The 19,397-nt window shown below is 49.2% G+C and overlaps 1 protein-coding gene across 13 annotated transcripts in view; it reads left to right on the top strand.

Annotated features, from left to right (window-relative positions):
- The window catches only part of CRACR2A (calcium release activated channel regulator 2A), a 176,251-nt gene that overhangs the window by 111,905 nt on the left and 44,949 nt on the right, over window positions 1-19,397 (top strand). For all 13 annotated transcript variants that reach the window (XR_006518404.2, XR_011497113.1, XR_011497112.1 and 10 more), the window contains 2 exons: window positions 3,209-3,355; window positions 17,253-17,343. Coding sequence is in view for 10 of the 13 variants with exons in the window: in XM_070494916.1 (XP_070351017.1) it covers window positions 3,209-3,355; window positions 17,253-17,343 (238 nt within the window). In the remaining 3 variants the exon portion in view is untranslated. The remainder of the gene's footprint in view (window positions 1-3,208; window positions 3,356-17,252; window positions 17,344-19,397) is intronic.

Below are 19,397 nucleotides of genomic sequence, written 5' to 3'. Positions count from 1 at the left end.
CAGCCTGCCACTTGGATAATCAATAGCTCAGCTGGAAATTTTAGATGGCTGGAACTTCAAATGAAATGTAATACCTCTGTTTTGTTTTGTTTTGTTTTTCCCAAAAAGTGCTTTGGAATAAAGAGACACATGGATCTAAGCCCTGACATTTAAAGTGAAGTGAAATGAAATGAAATCAAACATTAAAATAAAAATAAAAAATAAATGAAATGAAAAAGTAAATAAAATTTAAAAAAACATAGCATAATGTAAAATTAAATTAAAATAAAATAGTAAAAAGACGTTGTAGCTAATAAAACCAGACACTGGCCTGAGAAACGTAAGCTGCTGTCTGCCCCGTTTTCCCGTTGCCTTTTGCCTTCTCATCTTGGGGTCTGTGGGTCTTGGCTTGGCTGTGAGTTTCGCAAGGGGTGGGGCTGGCCTGATAGTTGGAGCTGGTTGTCCTGAGCTGGGGCAGAGAAGGGACTGCGGTGGAGAATGATAAAGAGGTAGCAAGAGGGAAGGAGCCTGACATGACATCAGGCCAAAGAAGGTCTCTGCAGCTCTGTGAATTTTTTCGCAGACAATTTGATAGACTGTGTCAGAGTTGAGAAGCTGGCCAAAGCCGTGCCAGGCCGGGAGGGGACAGGCAGAGGCCTAGGAGAGAGCCCTGTGGGAGGCCCTGCACATGAAGTGAAGTGACACCGGGGGCCATGGCAGCAGCTCTGCTGCAGGCCTGGGAGGGCTGGTGCAGGCGTGGAGCTGCAGAGTGTGCCTTGGGGCAGGTGGGTGGGAAGCTCGTTACTCAGACACCTGATTCAGCTTCTCCAAGGACAAGAGGCCAGAGCACCGGGACCAACTGCCAGTGAAGCTGTGAAGCCTCCCCCTGGAGGAAGGGAAGGAGAGGGCGGTGGGGGCTAGCCAAGACGCTGCAGTGAAGGAAAGGCACCTCTCCTCCGATCCGTCACTTCGGGGCAGCCAGCCTCCAGGCGGGGCTCTAAATCAGAGCTCCCCAGATGTTACTGTGAGGACCCATGCCAGAGGCCTGTGCAGAACTGAGCTGGCATGAGATATCCTGGAGAAGAGAAGGCTCTGGAGAAGGTTTCAAGAGTGGTCTACAAGAACTGATATGCAGAAGATGGTGACCAGCAATTTCCATCCTTAGTGAGGTTAAACAAGAAGGAAGTGGGCTTAAGCTGAAGCATGAGGGTGATGTCACAACTGTGGGGCCCCAGATAAGGAAACAGGAGGCTGTGAAGACTTCAGAGGTCTTTAATAATTTCATGCACCAAAATGGTTTGTGTGTCATTCTGGAAGCAGGGAGGTGGATAGCTTGACCTTCTAGAATCCCTCCCAGCCCTGTACTCCTATATCCTTCCACAAGAAGTAGCCTCGGTAGCCCAGATGTGGTAGACTAAGCAGCTGGACTCCCAGCTGTTCTTGGGGGTCTAGTTGGCTGAGTGGCTTGGCAGCTTAGTGGGCCTTAGCTTGTCTTCATGGAGAGTTGAAAGACTTGTCCCTTCTCCAAATCTGGGGTGAAGCGATGTGGCCACGACTAAGTGGTGCGGAGAGCTTTGAAAGAGGGTCAGGTGGGACTGCAGATCTCGCTGGAGGCTCTAGCTAGTTAGCTCCAGGAGGAGGCCGGCAGTGAACAGACAGACCTGGGCTGGCAAGGTGGACCTTGATTTTATAATGCATTTACTTCACGAGGGGAGCACCCTGCCCAAGGGATGGGAGGTCATCGTGGCATCTCCCTGAGACCTTCTATCTTGGAACCCTTTGTGCCATCTCTGTTGTACCCGTACAACAAAGTGGACAGTCACATCATGTTCTGTATGGGGAAAATGGAAGTCATTCTGGAAAGCAGAGGCTCCTTAGCTGCCGTGCTCCTGTTTCCAGATTCCCTCGTGTCACCTCAGTGTTAGGTTTTCAGCAGATGATAAATAGTTGTTGGGTGGATGGATGGATGGATGGATGATCTAGATGAGTTGATGGATGCTTGGATTGGATGGAGCAAGGAAAGGAAGGAGGGAGGACGAGTGGATAGATGGTGAGATAACTAAATAGAGGTGGGTCCATTTCTCAGTGGGCCTCTCCTCTGCTGGGAGCAGAGTGTAATATCTATGCCCCAGGCACACTGCTAACATGGCACTATCAAATATCACTTCTGAGGAAAGTTTCTCAAATATAGTGCTTGTTACACAAGGCTTTTATTCTTTATCCTGTGGGTTCCTGGTCGTAGCTACCCTCAGATTGTAGTGGTTTTAGAACTTAAGGGCATGCAAATCAGATTGCTCTTGGTCTTAGTTTGATCATTGGCTGTAGATTGTTGAATTGCTCCAGAGAGGGAGAGCAGAGTCTGTGGTATGTGTCTCCTCCTGTTCCTCACCATGCTGGTCCGCATGACCCTGTGTGTCTTGTTGCTGCGCGGTGCACACACATGCCCAGGGGCCCGGTTTGGGCCGGGGGAGATTTCTAGGCATGTCGCTCTGCATCTTTGTCTCTCTGCCTGCCTCTGTCCCTCTCGACTTTCTATTTGGCTTTCTATCTGTGTACACACATCTTTCAGACCTGCTCCTTCCCTTCCTTTTGCCTGTCAGTCATTCCTGGTGCTACCAGGCTCCAGTGGGGTGCTGCATATTCTCTTCCATTCCCCGCGGTGACAGTTGCTTCTGCCATCCATCAGATGGCACGTCTTTACCTCTCAGCCGTGAGGACTGTCCTTCCTGGGGCGACAAGCTCTCTCCCTTAGCTCCACAGCATTTGTCCCCACATGCCTCCCATCCCCCTCTCTTCTTCCTGGCATTCTGAGATGTTTCCAGCATGTGGCTCTGCCTGCTCAGCACCACCAACCCATCAAGAAAGACAGGAGAGCAGAAGCAGTCAAGCGTGGCGGTTAAGGAGGCCAACATAGGAGCCAGACAGCCCCGAAGTTGACTCCTGGCTCATCATTTCCCGGCTGAGTGATCTGAGACAGCTCCCTTCACCTCTCTTCGTCTGTTTCCTCATTTGTGAATGGGAGTCATCACAGCGCCTGCCTCCTAGGTTACTGCGAGGAGCTATATGCATAAAGCACCTGGCGTACAGCCAGCACTCAGCGTGAGCCACTGGCATCCTTGTCACGATGACGATGATGTTTCTGGCCGTCAGTTTCACATCTGGGAACCTCTGTGTTTCCCGTAAAGCCTCATTTCCACACTCCCGCATTAATATCCCCGTTCTCTTGCAGTGAGAGCGATGTCAAGCAACTCTGGCTGCAGCTGAAAAAGGACGAACCTCATTTACTGTCCAACTTCGAGGATTTCCTGACCAGAATCTTCTCCCAGCTCCAAGAGGCCCATGAGGAGAAGAATGAACTGGAGTGCGCCCTGAGAAAGTGGGTACCCAGTCTCAGCCTCTCTCTCTACATATGTGTGAAAAACAGAAACACTCAGCCTGCTTTCTCTTATATCTTATATTCCGTGATGCCTCCTTACTGCTGTCTGCCAGAGTGGGGGCCAGGCCTTATGGCTGTCATAATATATGTATTTTTAAGCCCTCGCTCACATTTATCAGACTCCCACCATATGCTAGCCACTGTTCTACATACTTTCTAGGCACTAGCTCATTTGGACTATTCCTTATTATCGGCATTTTACAGGTGAGGAAGTCGAGGCCCTAAAAGATTAGTAACGTGCCCCAGAATACACGGCTTGTAAGTGGCAGAGCCGGGATTCAGAGGGAGGTAGTCTGGCCCCTGAGACCAGTTGGAAGACCATGCTACCTGCGTCTGGGCAGTAGGGCCCCAGCATGCTGGACCTACCCTCCAACCCAGGCCTGGCCTTCGGTCCCACCGAGTTTGCCCCTCGCTGACGACTCTCTCTCATCATGGTCTCACGTCTCTCCTGTTAACCTCTTTGTCCCCATGGCCTCTGTGGGTAATGAGTGATTTCTAGGACTCCTCCTTTGCCTAGAGGAGACAGGTCCAGGTCAGTTGAACACCAACACCTGAAGAGGCTGCTTAGGAACGAACTGGAACCAGCCTGTGTGCCGCAAACGTGGGGAGTGGGGGGCAGCCTGGTAGATGGCCATCCACTGGGGGGAACGGGTGTGCCACGGGGGTGCTGTGCTTGTCCACAGCCATCGAGCATATGTTACAGCAGTGAGCTCGCATGTATGACTAAAGACAGGTTGCAATCCTGAAAGTGCCACCGACCCCGGGGCCCAGTTTGGGTAGAGCTTGGAAGCAGGCCAAAGTGGTCCTGCCCCGTGCCCCTGCCACGCTGTCTGGTCCCCGCCTGGACATTCGCACCTGTGCCTTAGGAATCCTCACAGTTCACGGCTGCGCCGTTCCACGGGCCTGCGCCTCGGAGCGCACGCTGCCCAGCACGCTTCCTGGTGCCCAGCAGCACCTCCGGGGGCAGTGTGCCAGAGTCTGTGCTGACACGGCCTTAGAGAGAGCACGCAAGCCCCTGATTTAAGGAGATCACCTTGTGTCTTACTGTGTAGATCGAATATCTCCACCTTGCCCTGAGCTCCTGTGCGTCGTGTGCCTGCCCCACATCTACTCTAACAGTAACTGGTCGAGGTCCATTGGGGATACACAGGTCTGGAAAAAAGGACCTTTAGGACCCTGAGTTATGAGAAAGCTGCGGCCAACTGGTGCTGGAGGGAACACAGCTGGGCTAGAGGAATGGTAGGAGTGTTCTGGGGAGAGGCCCCCAAGGCTCAGAGGAAGAAGGGGTTGAGGCTGTACTTCCGTATAGGCTTTAGCTGATTAAGTCGTGAGTCAGACAGGTCTGAGTTTGAGTCTTGGCTCTGCCACTTACTAGCTGTGTGACTTAGGCCAAGTTGCTTAACCTTGCTGAGTCTCAGTTTCCTTATCTGTAAGATGAAGACGATACTAGTATCCATCTCATAGAGTTTTGAGGATTAAAACGTGGTAATACGTGTAAGTATTTGGAACAAGGCTGGCACATAAGGATTCAATGAAGGTTAAAATAATAATAATTATTATTTTAAATAGGTATGTTTATCAGTCTTAGAGGCTTTGCCTGACTGAAGTAGAGAGTTTGAGCCTTGATATAATCAGAGGTGAAGTTTAAGAACCCTTTATCCTTCCGGACAACATGTTGTAGTCTTGGTATTCAAAGGGTGGTCCATGGACCAGCAGCATCACCATCATCTGAAACGTCTTAGGAATGCAGAATCTCAGGCCTCGCCCCGCCCTACTGCATCTGCATTTTCATCAGAGGGGCAGGGGCTTTGTGTGTAGATTTGAGAAGTGGGGCCTGGGAATCAGGAGCTGTGGGTTTGATTCATGTGCAGCTCTCCAACCAGCTAGCTCTGTGACCTTGCTCATGTCTCTGGTCTCTCTGAGCCTCAGCTTTCCCACCTGTGAAATGAGGGGGCTGAATTCATTTCCAACCCTCCCTGCACCCCCACTCCCCTCTGACTCCGGCATTGATTGCCCTGAGGAGCCCCAGCGAGAGTCGAGTGGCCCCCAGAGAGATGGTGCTCTTGTTCTCTAAGGAGGGCGAGGGTAATTGCGGTCTGAATGGGAGTGATGAGTGGGCTCGTGGCCTGGCTTCTTATCTGCAGGACGCTGCCCTGCTGCCTGTGCTCCTGCGGAGAGGCCAGTGCTCCTAACTTGCTGCAGAGCCTCGGAACCCTCACATCCGTCTTACAGTGGCCTCCATTCATGCTTTTACCCTAATTTAATGATTGCTCTCAACGTGCTTGAGATGGTAGTCAAGGTCACTCTTGGCTGCATGTGCACAACTGGCTCAGCCAAATGTCCCAGCTGTCTGTGCCCGTCCTCTGTCGATATCCCTGCCAGCTACACCTGCCCTGGGGTCAGCTGATGAAGGCCCACTCCTGGCTGGGGAGCTCTGGTGGGATTAGCGATTCACTGAGCTCTCCGGCCAGTCCCATTCCAGGGGTGTTCTCTGAGCGCAGAACCAGAGAACTGCAGGCTGTGGTGAGCAGAGCACTGAAATAGGGGACAGGAGAAACCTGAGTTCTTACCCAGGCACTGCCACTGACCAGCTGTGTGACCTCCAGCAACTTGCTTTACCTCTCTGTGCATCAGTTTTCTAACTGGCAACATGAGAGAATGGGATCGGTGTTTTCAAACTTTTTGTGTGACTCTTCACCAGAAGAAATACGTTTGACTTTGCAACTCCCATATACTTATATGTGTGTAACTGAAACAAAAGTTGCAACAAAAGTGCTCATGCTTATTACATGTGGCATACTCTGATCATTTCTGTTAGAGTCTCTTATTCTATTCTCTTCTATTAAATTAAAAAAAAATGTTGGTCACATCCTGCTTCTGGGTTATGAATGGACCAGATTGTCTATGAGGGCCTTTGCAGCTCAGAAGTCAAACTAGAAACTGGAAACCCCAATGAGGTAGAGAATATCTAAGTAGGATTCTTTACACATGACTCTGAGTGAAGGTAAGTCTTTCTGGGGCGTCTTCTAGGAGATGAGTTTGGAGGTTTGGGCTTGTCTGTGGGGGTGCAGAGCCAGCGTTAGAGGGGAGGAGAAGGGCCGCTCCGGGGAATGGCCTGATAGGGGCTGGAGTCAGGGAGGCCTGGGAACTCCCAGCCTCCTCTGCAAGCTCGCCTTCCAGTCCAGGGAACAACGATTCAGCTCCATCTGAAAAATGAGCATCCGTCCCAGAGATGGTGACGAGAGGTCAAGTCATTGCTGCTGTGTGTCCGGCAGGGCCGGGCACCACGGAATATAGTCCACCTGGTACTGGTAGCTCACGTTTAACGAGCGCTTACTCTGTGCCAGGCTCTGAGGTAGGAACACGGAACACAGAGTTCCCATCTTCGAGGAGTTTATGATCACACTGGTGAAGCAGAGGTCATACCCATAAAGATTCTACCACACAGCCACCCAGAAGATTCTCGTGCTGTTGAAACAGACAGCGTTGCCGTTGGCGGCAGCGGCCTCTTCTTCCTCCTCATCTTCTAAACCCTCCCTTTGTTTCTTTCTCCCATGGGGTCCAGAGAAAACGGGCTGTTTTCGGGGCAGGGGATGGGAGTAGGGGGGTCTGGCCTCAACCAGGTCAGGCAGAATGCGGACCTCCTGCCCCCAGCTCCCCTGGCTGGGCCGTGCCCCTCAGGGGTCGTGTTGCTGCAGTGAGTGCAACAGGTCGGCCCCCACAGCCTCTCCAGCTTCCCCTCCCTTCTGGGAGGGAGGAGGATGCAGCTGGGTTGAGTGCATGGGGAAAGCCCTTGGTGGCTGATGTCAGGAGACCAACCTCTGGGGCATCGTCAGAAATAACTGGGGCCCTCCTTACCTCACTGACATGGGTTTTTTTGTAACCTCCATATTGGGGATAGGGGAAAGAGGCAATCTGGGAGCATCCCATCTCCCACCCCCTCGTCTTTTGGGGGGGAGGTTGAGGAAACCTGAGATCTGAGTCAGAATCCTGGATACAGCGTTTGACTCCGTTGTGTGTCCACTGGGAAGCAGCCTTAGCCCCATGGGGCAAGGTAGAGGCCACGGTCAAATGCGGGACCCTTGGGCCGAAGCCCAGCTCCTCTGCTGAACTTCCAGGGTGAGGTGTGCTCCCTCTGCACCTCCACTGCTTTCCGGGGAGTGGGGCGTGGAGTACCACTGACCACTCTCCCCTGTGTCCACCGTGCAGAAGCTCAGAGCACTTCACCTTTTTGCATGAGAGAGAGAGTTTGACCTGAGGAAGAACTTCCGGCCATCAGAATGAGAAGTTCCTTTGCCACAGAAAGCGTTCTCCCCAGTTACCTTTCTCTGGGACAAAAGCTTGAGCTCTCCAGATGGAGAAGGATGCTGTCTGGAGGCAGCAGGAGATTCGGATCTTTCATGGTGATCACTAGGGGATGCCGAGGGCCCACGCCAGGAGGACCCAATTCACTTGGTCTGGGGTGGGGGCTCGAAGTCTGCATTTATGAAACATTCTGAGGATTCTGAGTTTTAACCTGAGTTGGAATCTGCTGGATAAGTTGACCTGGTTGGGTTTCTTATCAAGATTTGCCCCTGGGGAGGCCGGGGGTAAGGAAGAATTAGGCTGTATCTAGGGAGTGCTTGGGGCTCTTTGAAGAAAAGTGCTTTTTAGATCAAAGGCAGGCCATGGGCTCTGCTCAATCGTCTGCAGCTCAGCAGCCTGGGAACACCACCCAGGCTGTGTGTTTCGCATCATCAGTAGGCCACACTTGGCCTTGACAAGCTTAGCAACACTCCCCACACCCTCGTTGGAATCAGCTCCTCATCTGCACAGGCTTTCCTTGTCCAGCTGAGTTAGGCCTCAGGCAATTTCCTGGGAGCACAGGGGCCCTTAAATCGCAGCCCCTGCCCAGCCATCCCGCGGGTGCTTTCTGTCTAGGGTGATGTCCCTGGGTTCTGAGAGAGTGTCCAGACCAGGAGGGGATGTGTCTTACAGCCTGACAGGCGGCCCCAACTATGATGCCGGTACCGTGACACAAGCCTGAGAAGAGGTGTCTGTGATGTGGGAGGGGGGTCATCATTTCCTTGACCTGGTCCCCCCAGGCAGGGCAGCAAATAAAGCATCATATATATGACAGATGGCCCTTACGTTCCACCTGTGAAGGGCTTTAACTGTGTGGTTCTCGAATGTTAGCTTCCTCCAGAATTACCAGACAATCTTGATTAAAAGGTAGATTCCTAGGTCCCTCCCCCAGAGAGTCTGAATCAGTGTGTCCTGGGGTGGGTCCCAGGAATGTGCATCTTAGCACACAGCCCAGGTGGTTCTGATGCAGGCAGGCCACAGACCATACTATGAGAAATGCTGCTCTAGCCTGTTCTTCCAAAATGTATCAGCCTGCAAAAGGTACACCCCAGGGCACCCTTCCAGTCTGTAATTTTAGTCCTGTTCCTAGAGTGAAGATTAGAAGTTCTCCATGAGGGCTCCAGGTGATGAGGCTGTGCCTTAATCGGGCACCTGTTTTTATTGGTATATTATTATCTGAGGCAGAAGCGCATTGTCAACATTGCCCTGGGAGTAGATTGGAAGGTGAGGACTGTTTGTGCTCTGTGTACACCACGGGCGTGCTTTGTAAACCTGACTAATGAAAAACGGTTTGCTTTATAGAATGGGATAAAGCTGCAAAGTTGGTTTATACAAGGCAGCAGAATCTAATTAGGGAGAAACCATCCATCTTGAAAATCCAATTGGCGATTTCACAGCCGTTGCAGAATTTTCTACACACTCTTATTTTTTCCTTTCATTCAGTTCTACTCTAATTGTGTGTATGTGTGTGTGTGTGTGTGTGAGAGAGAGAGAGCCAGCCAGCCAGACAGACAGACAGACAGAGACAGAGACAGAGACAGAGAGACAATTCGAGGGACTGAGAGAGACTGATTATGGGGAAACAAGAAAACCCTAAACAGGATTTTTCTGGTAAGGGCTTTTCTTGCTGCAGCTGCCCGAAGAAGGTGGCAGGGGGCAGTGGTGAGTCTGAATGCCTCACGCACGATTCTCGTCTCAGCCTCAAGGCTGGCTGAGGCTGAACGTGCTTCCATTTTCTTCTCTGGGAAATAGCAGACTCATGGAGACTTTTGTGGTCTTCACTCTGAGATCAGTGCGTTGGGGGCGGACTGGGGCAGACATGCGAAAGGCAGTCAGACCCCTCCCAAGATCTTGGCCCTCTCCGGCCCTGGCAGTGCCGTCAGCCCCTTCCTTGCTCCAGTTCATGTTCCCTCCATAAGTGACAGACTCCAGATGGAATTTGGATCATTGACAATCCTAAACGCAAACGTGTGGAGTTGTCAGTTTTAAAACTTAGGATGCTTGGGAAGACAGTGCCGTGTTGTGGACAGAACACGGGCCTGGGAGTCGAGCCTGGTTCTCCGTCTTCTCTGACCCAGGTCATCTGGGTGACCACTGACTGGTCACTTCAGTGCTTTGACCCTCATTTCTTCACATGCGGAACAAAGGCATTGGGAATACACGAGCTTTTGAAGCTCACAGTCTATGATGGGAACGGGGACTCTTGCTCTCTTAGCATCTGCCTTTCACCAGACTTTTCAACCCAGGAGACATTGCTCAGACCACTGCCCACCCACCCAGAAACGTGTGAAATCGGAACGCTTACACTCTCCTAGGCCAGTGGCCATTCCTGAAGCTCTGCCTCGAGTTCAAGCTTCTGACGTTTGTCTAAAATGTAGAGAAATGCCATTTGTTCTGTCCAAGGTCATGACTGCACCTTCATTCAGGGAAAGAAGAAGCTGCTTTTTTTCAGGAATGATTTCAGCACACCCCTGCCTACAACCTAGAGGGTGGACCAGATGACTTTCTGAAACTCTCTGAAAATTGAACAGAATCTGTTCCTAAGTGAAGGCAAAAGAGAGAGGGAGCAGGAAATTATATTTTGACCAAGCAATATTGTATAGCAGGAAGGCCTTGGCCTGTGTGTCATTAGGTGGACCCCAGCGGTATTGCGTATTGATGCTTCGCTCCAGTGTGGTACCTTAACTCTCAGTGTGCACAGCACTTTATGAAGGTTAATTAATTGTCACAGTCCCTGTGGGAGGCTGGCAGGGTAAGTTATTGCTAACTACATCTCACCTTCCAGTTCCCTGAACATTATCTGTAACGGCCTCTCATAACCTAAGCCTTATTCCTTCCCACATATCTCATCCTTAGATCTCCAGTAGCCCAATACCACATACGCATGTGCACACACACACACACACACACACACACATATTATTGTCACCCTTTAGAGAGGGGGCATCTGCCACAGTCAGACACCCTGGGTGACATTTCATCCTCTAAGTTGGACCTGGGCTTTTCATCCTGGCTTTCAAAAGGGCTTATTCTTTCAGATCCATCACTGCCCTTATGGCATCTTTGGTATAAAATTGTTGCTCCTTCTCCCCACTGTTGGAAATCTCCCTTTTCTGTACTCAACCTTTCTTAACTTTCTCCCTGAGAACTGTACCATCCTCCGCCGACCAGAGCAGGCAGCTTCCCCCACTTCCCTCTAGTCAGGGCTCTGCGGTCACAGAGTTACTGTCAGCCAGAGCCCAGGTGGGATGGGGTCTACTTCAAGGCGTGAGGCTTCTTCTGCCTGTTCCTTTCCTCCATGCCGCTTTAGCATTGGACTTGATCTTCATAGTTGCTAAATTCCTGGTGTGCAGAGACCTTTCCATAAGTCTGCATTATTTTACCCGGAGTATAGCTTTACGAAGGGCTAGTCAATGCTTTTTAATGTTGGCGGTGATGTTACGGATCTCTCTTTCCACATTTAGTCTTCTCTACTGAGCCACCCAGGTCGTGTCCTTCCCCGTGCCACTCTGTTCCCTAATGCGTCCCCATTCCTGCCCACAACTTCATACCACATACGCCAAGCTGCTGCATGATTCCCCTTCGGCTTCTTTTTTTCTTTCTTCTTCTCCCCAAATAGTTGTATATTCTAGCTGTAGAGCCTATGTATGTATGTATGTATGTGTGTAGATCCTAGCTGTAGTTCTGCTGTGTGGGACGCCACCTCAGCATGGCCTGATGAGCAGTGCTAGGTCCAAACTAGCGAAACCCTGAGCCGCCGAAGCAGAGCACGTGAACTTAACCACTCGGCCACGGGGCCGGCCCCTCCCCTTCAGTTTCTACTTGCTGAAATCTGAAGGAATTACAGAGCAACAGCTCTCAAAATGGGGTCCACAGACCTCTGGAGAATCAGATAACTCATTTAATTAGAATTTATTAAATGCAGTCTATCTGCTGCCTATGCTAGACACTTCCACATGCGTTATCTTGTTTAATCCTCACAACTTCTTTCTAAAGTGGGTACTACCATCCGATTTTCTAGATACAGAAAACCTCAGCTCCATGAGGTAATGTGACTTGTCCGAGGCCAGAAAGCTTGTAAATGTCAGAATCAGTATTTGAACCAAGGTTTTCTAACTCTGGGTCTAAGAACTCTGAGCCAACCATAGCTGTCAGCAGGAGGGTTTTGACCTAGACTACCCTGGAATATGCTAGAGGAACTATCCAGCCATTATAGTGAAAGAGAAGGAAGGAGAGGATAAATATGAGTGCCCATGACTATTGCTTATTCTAGCTGGCTCCTTCACACATTCATCCCTCTGTCTTACTGAGAACTCGTGTTTCCTGCCCTCCCCTCTCTTTTATCTACCTCTCTCTGTCTTGTCCTCCCTCTGTAGCTTAAAATGACGAGGCACAGATAGCAGAGAAGGAAATAATTAAATAAACACTGCCCAGGGCACAGAGTTCTTTTGAGAATGGCTAATAGAAGATAGATTGAATATATGCCCACATGTTATTAGTTAATAGCTCAGAGAGCTCTGTTTAGCTTGTTGCACTTGTCTTGTTCAACATTTTTTTTCAATGGCATAAATAAAGGGAGATAAGGGGGAATATTTTGTAGTAATAAAAAATTCCATCCATAGAGAAGATTCAACAGATATAAACCTTTATGCACCAAACAACATAGCAGCAAAATACATAATGCAGGAACTTTCCAAAAAACAAAGAAAATTTGATTAAAAACAATACTTTAGAAGATTTTTAGAAGACTTTAATAAACTTATCTTAGATTTGACATATTAGGCAAAAAGTATATTAAGTATATAAAGTATTTGAAACCATCAACCAGCAAGCTTAATTTAAGAGACAAATGTAGAGCTGTGTGCACTGCAATAGAATACACATTCTTCTCATAGAAGTTATGCAAAAGTTAATAATGTTTTTGGTTACAAAGGAAAGGCTAATTGAGTGCAAAAAGTAAATACCTTACCAGTATATTCTCTTAGTATAATAAACTAAAAACTAATTCTTTGCATATTTTTAAAAACACTCTTCTAATAATTCTCAGATAAATTAAATCATCAGAACCAACATTATAGATTATTTACCTTACATTGTGATTGAAAATGGGAAATATCAACAAAGCTTGGAAAGTCACTGAGTACACTGAACAACTAATTTGGATCCATTAAGATAGTGACAGGCTGGAAAGACAGACTGAATCTAACAAACATGAAATCTAACAGAATTACATTTGAGATCTCGCCATAATCCAAAAGGCAAATGGCAGAAGCACAAGATAGGAGAGCTATGATTCAGTACTACCATCTTTAAAACAAAAACAATCTCATAGCCATAAAGTTTAGAGATTTTAGTTGACAAATGGGTTCAGCATTCATCAAGGATGATGTGGCTGCCAAGAGAAGTTAATGTGAACTTAGGCTGCGTGAACAGATATGCAGCATCTAGAACAAGAGAGGCAGCAGTCCAGCTCTAATCTGCACCGATCAGACTTCGCACAGTGGGCATTCAGTTTTGGGCTCCATGGCTTGAGAAGGCTAAGTTAGAGCCCATTCCGAGAAGAGGAAAGGAAATGGTGAAAGGACTTATGAAAAAAAAATCCACGTGAGACATGGGTGGAGGAAGTGGAGAGGCATGGCCTGGACCCAAGACTGCTCCTTGAAGTCCAATGCTGTTTTTAAATATTTGAAGGGTTTTCATGCAGAGGAGGGATAAGGTCATAAAAAGACATATTTCTGTGAGCCACAATATTCCAAAGATGAAAGAGCTGCTTAGAGATCCAGCAAGTTCCCCGTCATTCACTGTGGGTGTTCTGACCTAGTTTGGGTAAATACTTGGTGGGGATGTTGTGGCAAAGATTTTAACGCTGGAAAAATAGGCGGTTGGATCAGACAAACATTCCATCCCTGAAATTCTTCCATTTCCCTGGAATCTGGTATTCCCCTGATATGATCCACGGGCTTCTGAGTTTGGTATCCAAAGTCTTAAATTGATTTCTTACAGATTTTCATTATTAACATTTTAAGCAGAGGCCCTGTGGGTGACATAAATGTCTGAGTGTTCGTAGCCTAGTTGTGACAGCATAAACCCAAATGAAACAGTTGTTCAGGACTTTAAAAGTAAGTGTTCAAATAAAGACATATGGTGTCCTAAGCGTTCAGAGAAGGGGGTCAGTGAGGGTTGGAGAAGATGGGGAAATTCTCACAGAGAAGACTTCAGAGTCTATGTCTGTGTGCATCAGGTGATAGCAGTCCTTTTAGAAATTGTGGCAACAAAGATGTATATAATAAGCAAACATAATTGGTTGCCTCTTTCCTTTGATGGCAGAATATGGTGTGCCCGGCTGGAACGCCACCACACCATATGCGCAGATCTTTTGAGAGTTCTCTCGCCGTCGTTGCTCTCACAGCCACTGCGGAGCTCCCTGCAGACACGGGCTTTTGGCTCTGCAGCTCCTGTTCACACAGGCTGCGTCCCTAATGGATTGGTCTGAGTTTTTCTGACTAAGCTTCTGTTCTTCATCTTCCTGATTGCCTCTGACCCTTTCCAAACCCTGCAACCCTTTTATCCTCAACACTGAGCCCCTCCTTCCCTTGAGGAACATGGCCCTTGCCCTCTGCAGCCCATGATAAGAATTATTATAAAAAATAATCCCTTACATTTATTTAGGGCTTTGCAGTTCCAGATGCTTTTCATACGCTCTCACTTGTTTGTTCATCATGACAGTGCTGGGAGGAACATAGGGCAGGGACCACCCTGGGGTGTCAGGAGGTCACAGAACTTACCCAAGGTCATATAGAGGAAACAAGCTGGTTCTAGGATGAGAACCCAGTCTTCTGATCCCTGAGCTGAGTTAATGTTGGGAATGGTGTGAACAGCATCTTGCTGCTCCCCGTTTTGGGGACTCGTGTGTTCTGACCTAGGCTGGTCATGAGTCAGTCAGTCCCTCTGGGCTCATCCTCTCAAATCATTCACCTGGGCAGTCTCCCAGGAGCCCAGCTTTCTTCAAAAGCACTTCCAAAGGCTTGGTTCCATGAGTGAGTCTGGTTGGGCCCAGGATCACAGATGCCCGTCTGGAGTCCCAGGGCTTCTTTGCGGTGGACCCAGCCTTTGTGAGTGAGGCCTGGGAGTGGGCACTATTCAGAAGCCATATCTGCCTTCCCTCTGTTTGTTTTTTTTTTTTTTAGCAATTTGCAAAATTACTTACTTTGATTAGCACACTCACATGTGAGTATGAAAAATATAGTTTATTAATTCAATCAAATACAACGTAGAGCAAAGTTAACATATGTAATGATAGTATAGAATTAATGCCCTGCTTGGTTATTAGGCGTAAATGGTAAACAGCTCATATGAATGACTGTAATTAATATTGCGTTAGAGCCAAATCCATTTTTAAGTTTCTCTCATCTTACTTTATTAGTTCTTCAGTATTTATATAACTGGAATCACTGTCCAAAGTTTTCCTTGATACCATTTGCCATCTAGTATCTGAATTTCTTCAAGCACAGGAAGATAATTCCAGGGACTAAGAGAAAAACATCTTGCTTTCTGAAATTTCCTTGAAACTCTGTTTATATCTGCCCCTGAGGTGTCCCTATTCAATGGCCGGTGCCTTTGCTCCTTGTTTCTCTCCAAGATTTTCCTATAATTATTATGGGTTAGCTCAGTACAACAGTAACAATCCAAAACATCTGTCATTTACCAAGAAGAGATTTCTTACTCTTAGCCAAAAGGGCATCTGTTACACCCGGGAAGCCAAACATGTTGGTAAACACAGGCCTCCAGCTCGTGAAATTCTTGGAGAGCTGTCACCTTTTGCTGAGCACACTCTGGGGCCACCGCTGTACTTGCTCAAAGTCAGGTTTCTGGTCTTGGGGAGTATGACCCAGAAAGGGAACTCATAGGCTGGTGCTGTGACAGGAGTGACCTTGGCCCTGGAGATCCACACTAGTTCCTTTGTCTGGGTCAGCTTTGTGGTTTTTGTAGAACTAGAAGGACGCCAGTCAAAATGGCTCCTTAGTCCTTGCTCAGTCTGTGCATGTGGTGTAAATGTTTCCTCAACAGGGAGCAAAGGAGGAGGGGCAGCAAGGGGCCAGGCTGCAGCCCCAGGCAGCAGGGAAGGCCTCGCACTGGATCGGAGTTCCAAGTGGACATAGGAACATGGGCAGGTAGGGGTTAAAATGACAGAAGGCTCAGGAGAATAAGTAGATTCCCATCCTTGATGTTTTGTTCAGAAATCTCTCCAGTACCTCTTAGAACTGAAAACCAGGGCTATTTCCTCAATTATTAAAGTCCTGCTTCAATAAAGGGCAGAGGGGGCTTGCCGCTGTTTGGGTTTAGAATGACAAGTGCCAAAATTTGCAGTACGTGTGTGTGTTACATTTTCAAAACAGAGCTCGAGAGCCATGACGTCAGCCTGTTCACTGGACCCTGGAGCTCCCTTAACAGAGAGGGAGGGCGGGGAGTGAGAGGCTGAGAGGGTCTTTCAGCGCAGGTCAGAGGGGAGGTATGAGAATGCAATCCCCTGGGAATGTGAACGCGTTGGTGTGATAATTCCCAGTCTCAGCGCAAATGCTAGTACCCGACCCTTCCCGTTTGAATTGGGGGGAGTAGTCAAAGGAGGATCTATTACTGGGAGAGAAGGAGGAACAACCCCAGGGATGACCTGCAAACCTTGTCCCCATAGCCACATTTGTCTTCATCTCTGTGTAGGAGCAGAGTGCGCCGGTACTTACTTCCTGTCCTGTGGGGCTCTTCAGAGAGGATGCTGAGGGAGGGGATGAGGACATCTCGTTATCACCGCCAGCCTTTATCCAGCCTCACCCTTCTCATACTGTCTGCCTGTGGCCCTGTGCCTGAGACAGCACTAACACTGGACAGTGTGGCCCCTTTCCCTTGTAGGGGGTGGTGGTGGCTGTGGTCGTCATCATGGAATCTTTTAAGATCTTCTAGATCTTATGAGAAATGTGGATCCCACAAACCTAAGCTCACAATGTCAGAAGAGGCCTCTGATAGTGCAGTTCAGACAGTGCTGATGAGACCAGGTAGAGGGAAAGCGTGCAAAGTGGGAACGAGATAAGCCAAGAAACTAAACAGGAAGGCAGCGCACACACGCAGCTTTATGCTGGCCACAAGCATGGGGACCAGCAGGCAGGAGGGAGCGTGAGTCTAGCAGAGGCCAGGGGCTTGGTGTTGCAATAAAGCAGAGTAAAGGAAGACAGAGCCAGGGAAGCTTCACCAAGGAACGTGTGGATCGTCTGGTAGAGATGGCTGGGAGGGTAGAGGAGAGGCCACCTGGAAAGGACCAGCAGCCAGAATAGGTCTTGTTGGGTCAGCTCATCCTCAGGAACTGATCCTGCAGGTTTGACCGACCTGAGCCACGCTGTCACCCCCCCCAACCCACGGCTCCCGATGGGGTTCTGATGCCCAAGCCCAGGATAAAGGAATCTAGCGTAGACCTCATCAGACTCTCCTTTTGCTACTTCTGCAGGAAAATTGCTGCTTATGATGAAGAAATCCAGCATCTCTACGAGGAGATGGAACAACAAATCAAGAGTGAGAAGGAGCAGTTTCTCCTGAAAGTAAGGGTCTGGCCCGGGGCTGGCTGTGAGGGGCAGGTTGAAGTCCCTCCTCCTCTGACTGCCTCCCTCAGTTTGGGACTGCAGTGCCCCCGCCCACAGCACTACTGATTCCTTCTGTCTCTGCTGTACTTATTTTTTTCAAGGCATTTGTCACCTTCAAACATGGCCTATAATCCACTTGTGTATTTTGTTGATTGTGGCCTGTCTCCTCCTGCTAATGTGTAACCTCCACGACCGCAGGGATTTTTATCTTCCACTTATGAAGGTGTCCTCTGCACTTCGACCAGGCCTGGAACATAGTGGGCACTCAACAAAGGCTTGTTGAATGAATCAGTGAATGAACAGATGAACAAAGGAATGAATGAAAGGATGAAGGTGCCTGCTTACCGGTTAGAGCAGCCTGAAGACTGGGTCTGACGTTGGCTGGTCCCTAGACCATATGGCAGGCCCACCCAGATGCCCCAGCCCCTTCCCCTCCATGCCCAGCAGCTCCCCAGGAGGACCATCCTTAGAGTCTATGCTTTCCCACCTGTCCCCTTAGACACCCAAGAAAAATCCAATCCCACCCTTCTCAGAAACCACGGGAGAAAATTTTAAACTCATAACCCTGTTCCTAGGCTGGCACTTACCCAGCCTCCTCCGAGCCCAGCTGTTTGGCTTGGGAAGTCAGAACTGGTGACGTGCTCTCCTTTACCAAGCTAAGCAGGTCCTTGGGGAGAAGATCCATAAAACAAAGCTACAAGAGGCTCTCTATTATCCATTTTTGGATTATCCACTCGATGGATTCTCAGCAGAAAAGTCTTTGATCTTGAATGGTGGCTCCCTGTCTTAGTCACTTTGGGCTGCTATAACAAAAATGCCATCAACTGAATGGCTTATAAACAAGAAATGTTTGTTTCTCCTGCTTCTGCAGGCTGGTAGTCTGAGATCCCGGTGCCAGCATGGTCAGGTTGTGGTGAGAGCCCTCTTCCGGGTGCAGGCTGCCGGCTTCTCTTGGTGTCCTCACATGGTGGGACGGGGCAAGCCAGCTCTCTGGGGTCTCTTTTATAAGAGCACTGATCACCTCCCAAACTCCCCACCTCCTAACCCTGTCACCTTTGCACTGGGATTTCAACATATGGAGTTTGGGGGACACAACATAGAAACCACATAGACAGGGTGCCCTGCCGCTCAGCACTGGGCCTGGGCTGCGGTCACCCCTGCTCTCCTAAGGCAGGCTGGTTTGAACCAAGTTTTAATTTTCTGCTGCTTCAGATTATCCACACCACAGCTTCATTTATTATGACAGATGTCATTCAAACTGAGAGGGGGCTGATGCTTTCCAGAAGAAGCCAGTCCTGTTCTCCAGTGAGAGCCCTCTGGAGGCCCGTCAGTCTTCCCACACCCCCCCTGTTCTTTTAGAGCGTTGGCATCCCGGCTGTCCTCGACCTTCAGCGTAGTCGAATGAGGATATGGCAGACAGAACTCACACGCTCCTCACCAAGCAGACCCTAAAGAAATCTCCTGAGAACAGAGAGCTTTTTTCCTGCAGGGGAAAGGAGAGCCACTGCCATTACCCCAGATGACCTACTGTACAAAGGGGCCGAGCTCTGGGGCATTTGGCCCCCTCTGCCTCGGGCCGTGACTACAGGTCAAAGGTCCTTGCTACAGAAAGAGGCATGCTTCCAGAATCAGGGCCAAGGCTGGGATGTGGGAGTGGAAGAGGTCGGAGGAGAAAATTCAAGGACAAGTTAGTATCACGTAAGTGGCCTGAGCACGCTGCTGCAGCCCTGTGCCGCCCCCTCTGCTCTCTCCTCTCCCTTCTCAAGACCGAACGCGTTTCACGCTCCGTGCTCGATTTGTGCTTTTTGCGTAAACATGGACACTGTTAAAACCTGTTTGCACTGTTAAGCCTTTGGATACACAGGCTTTTGCCTGGCGACAGTATGAGGACAGTGGTGTCACAGTTTATGACAGCGTGGCAAAGGCTGGACCTCTGGCCGGGGTTTGGATCCTGGCTCTATATTTAGCAATTTGTTGACCGTGAGGGAAAGTCTTCATCACTTGCACGCTCC

This window comes from Equus asinus, chromosome 22 (assembly GCF_041296235.1).
Source record: "Equus asinus isolate D_3611 breed Donkey chromosome 22, EquAss-T2T_v2, whole genome shotgun sequence".
In the NCBI taxonomy this organism is placed as follows: Eukaryota; Metazoa; Chordata; class Mammalia; order Perissodactyla; family Equidae; genus Equus; species Equus asinus.
Note: the sequence above shows the minus strand (reverse complement) of the source record. Positions and strands in the feature narration are given on the sequence as shown.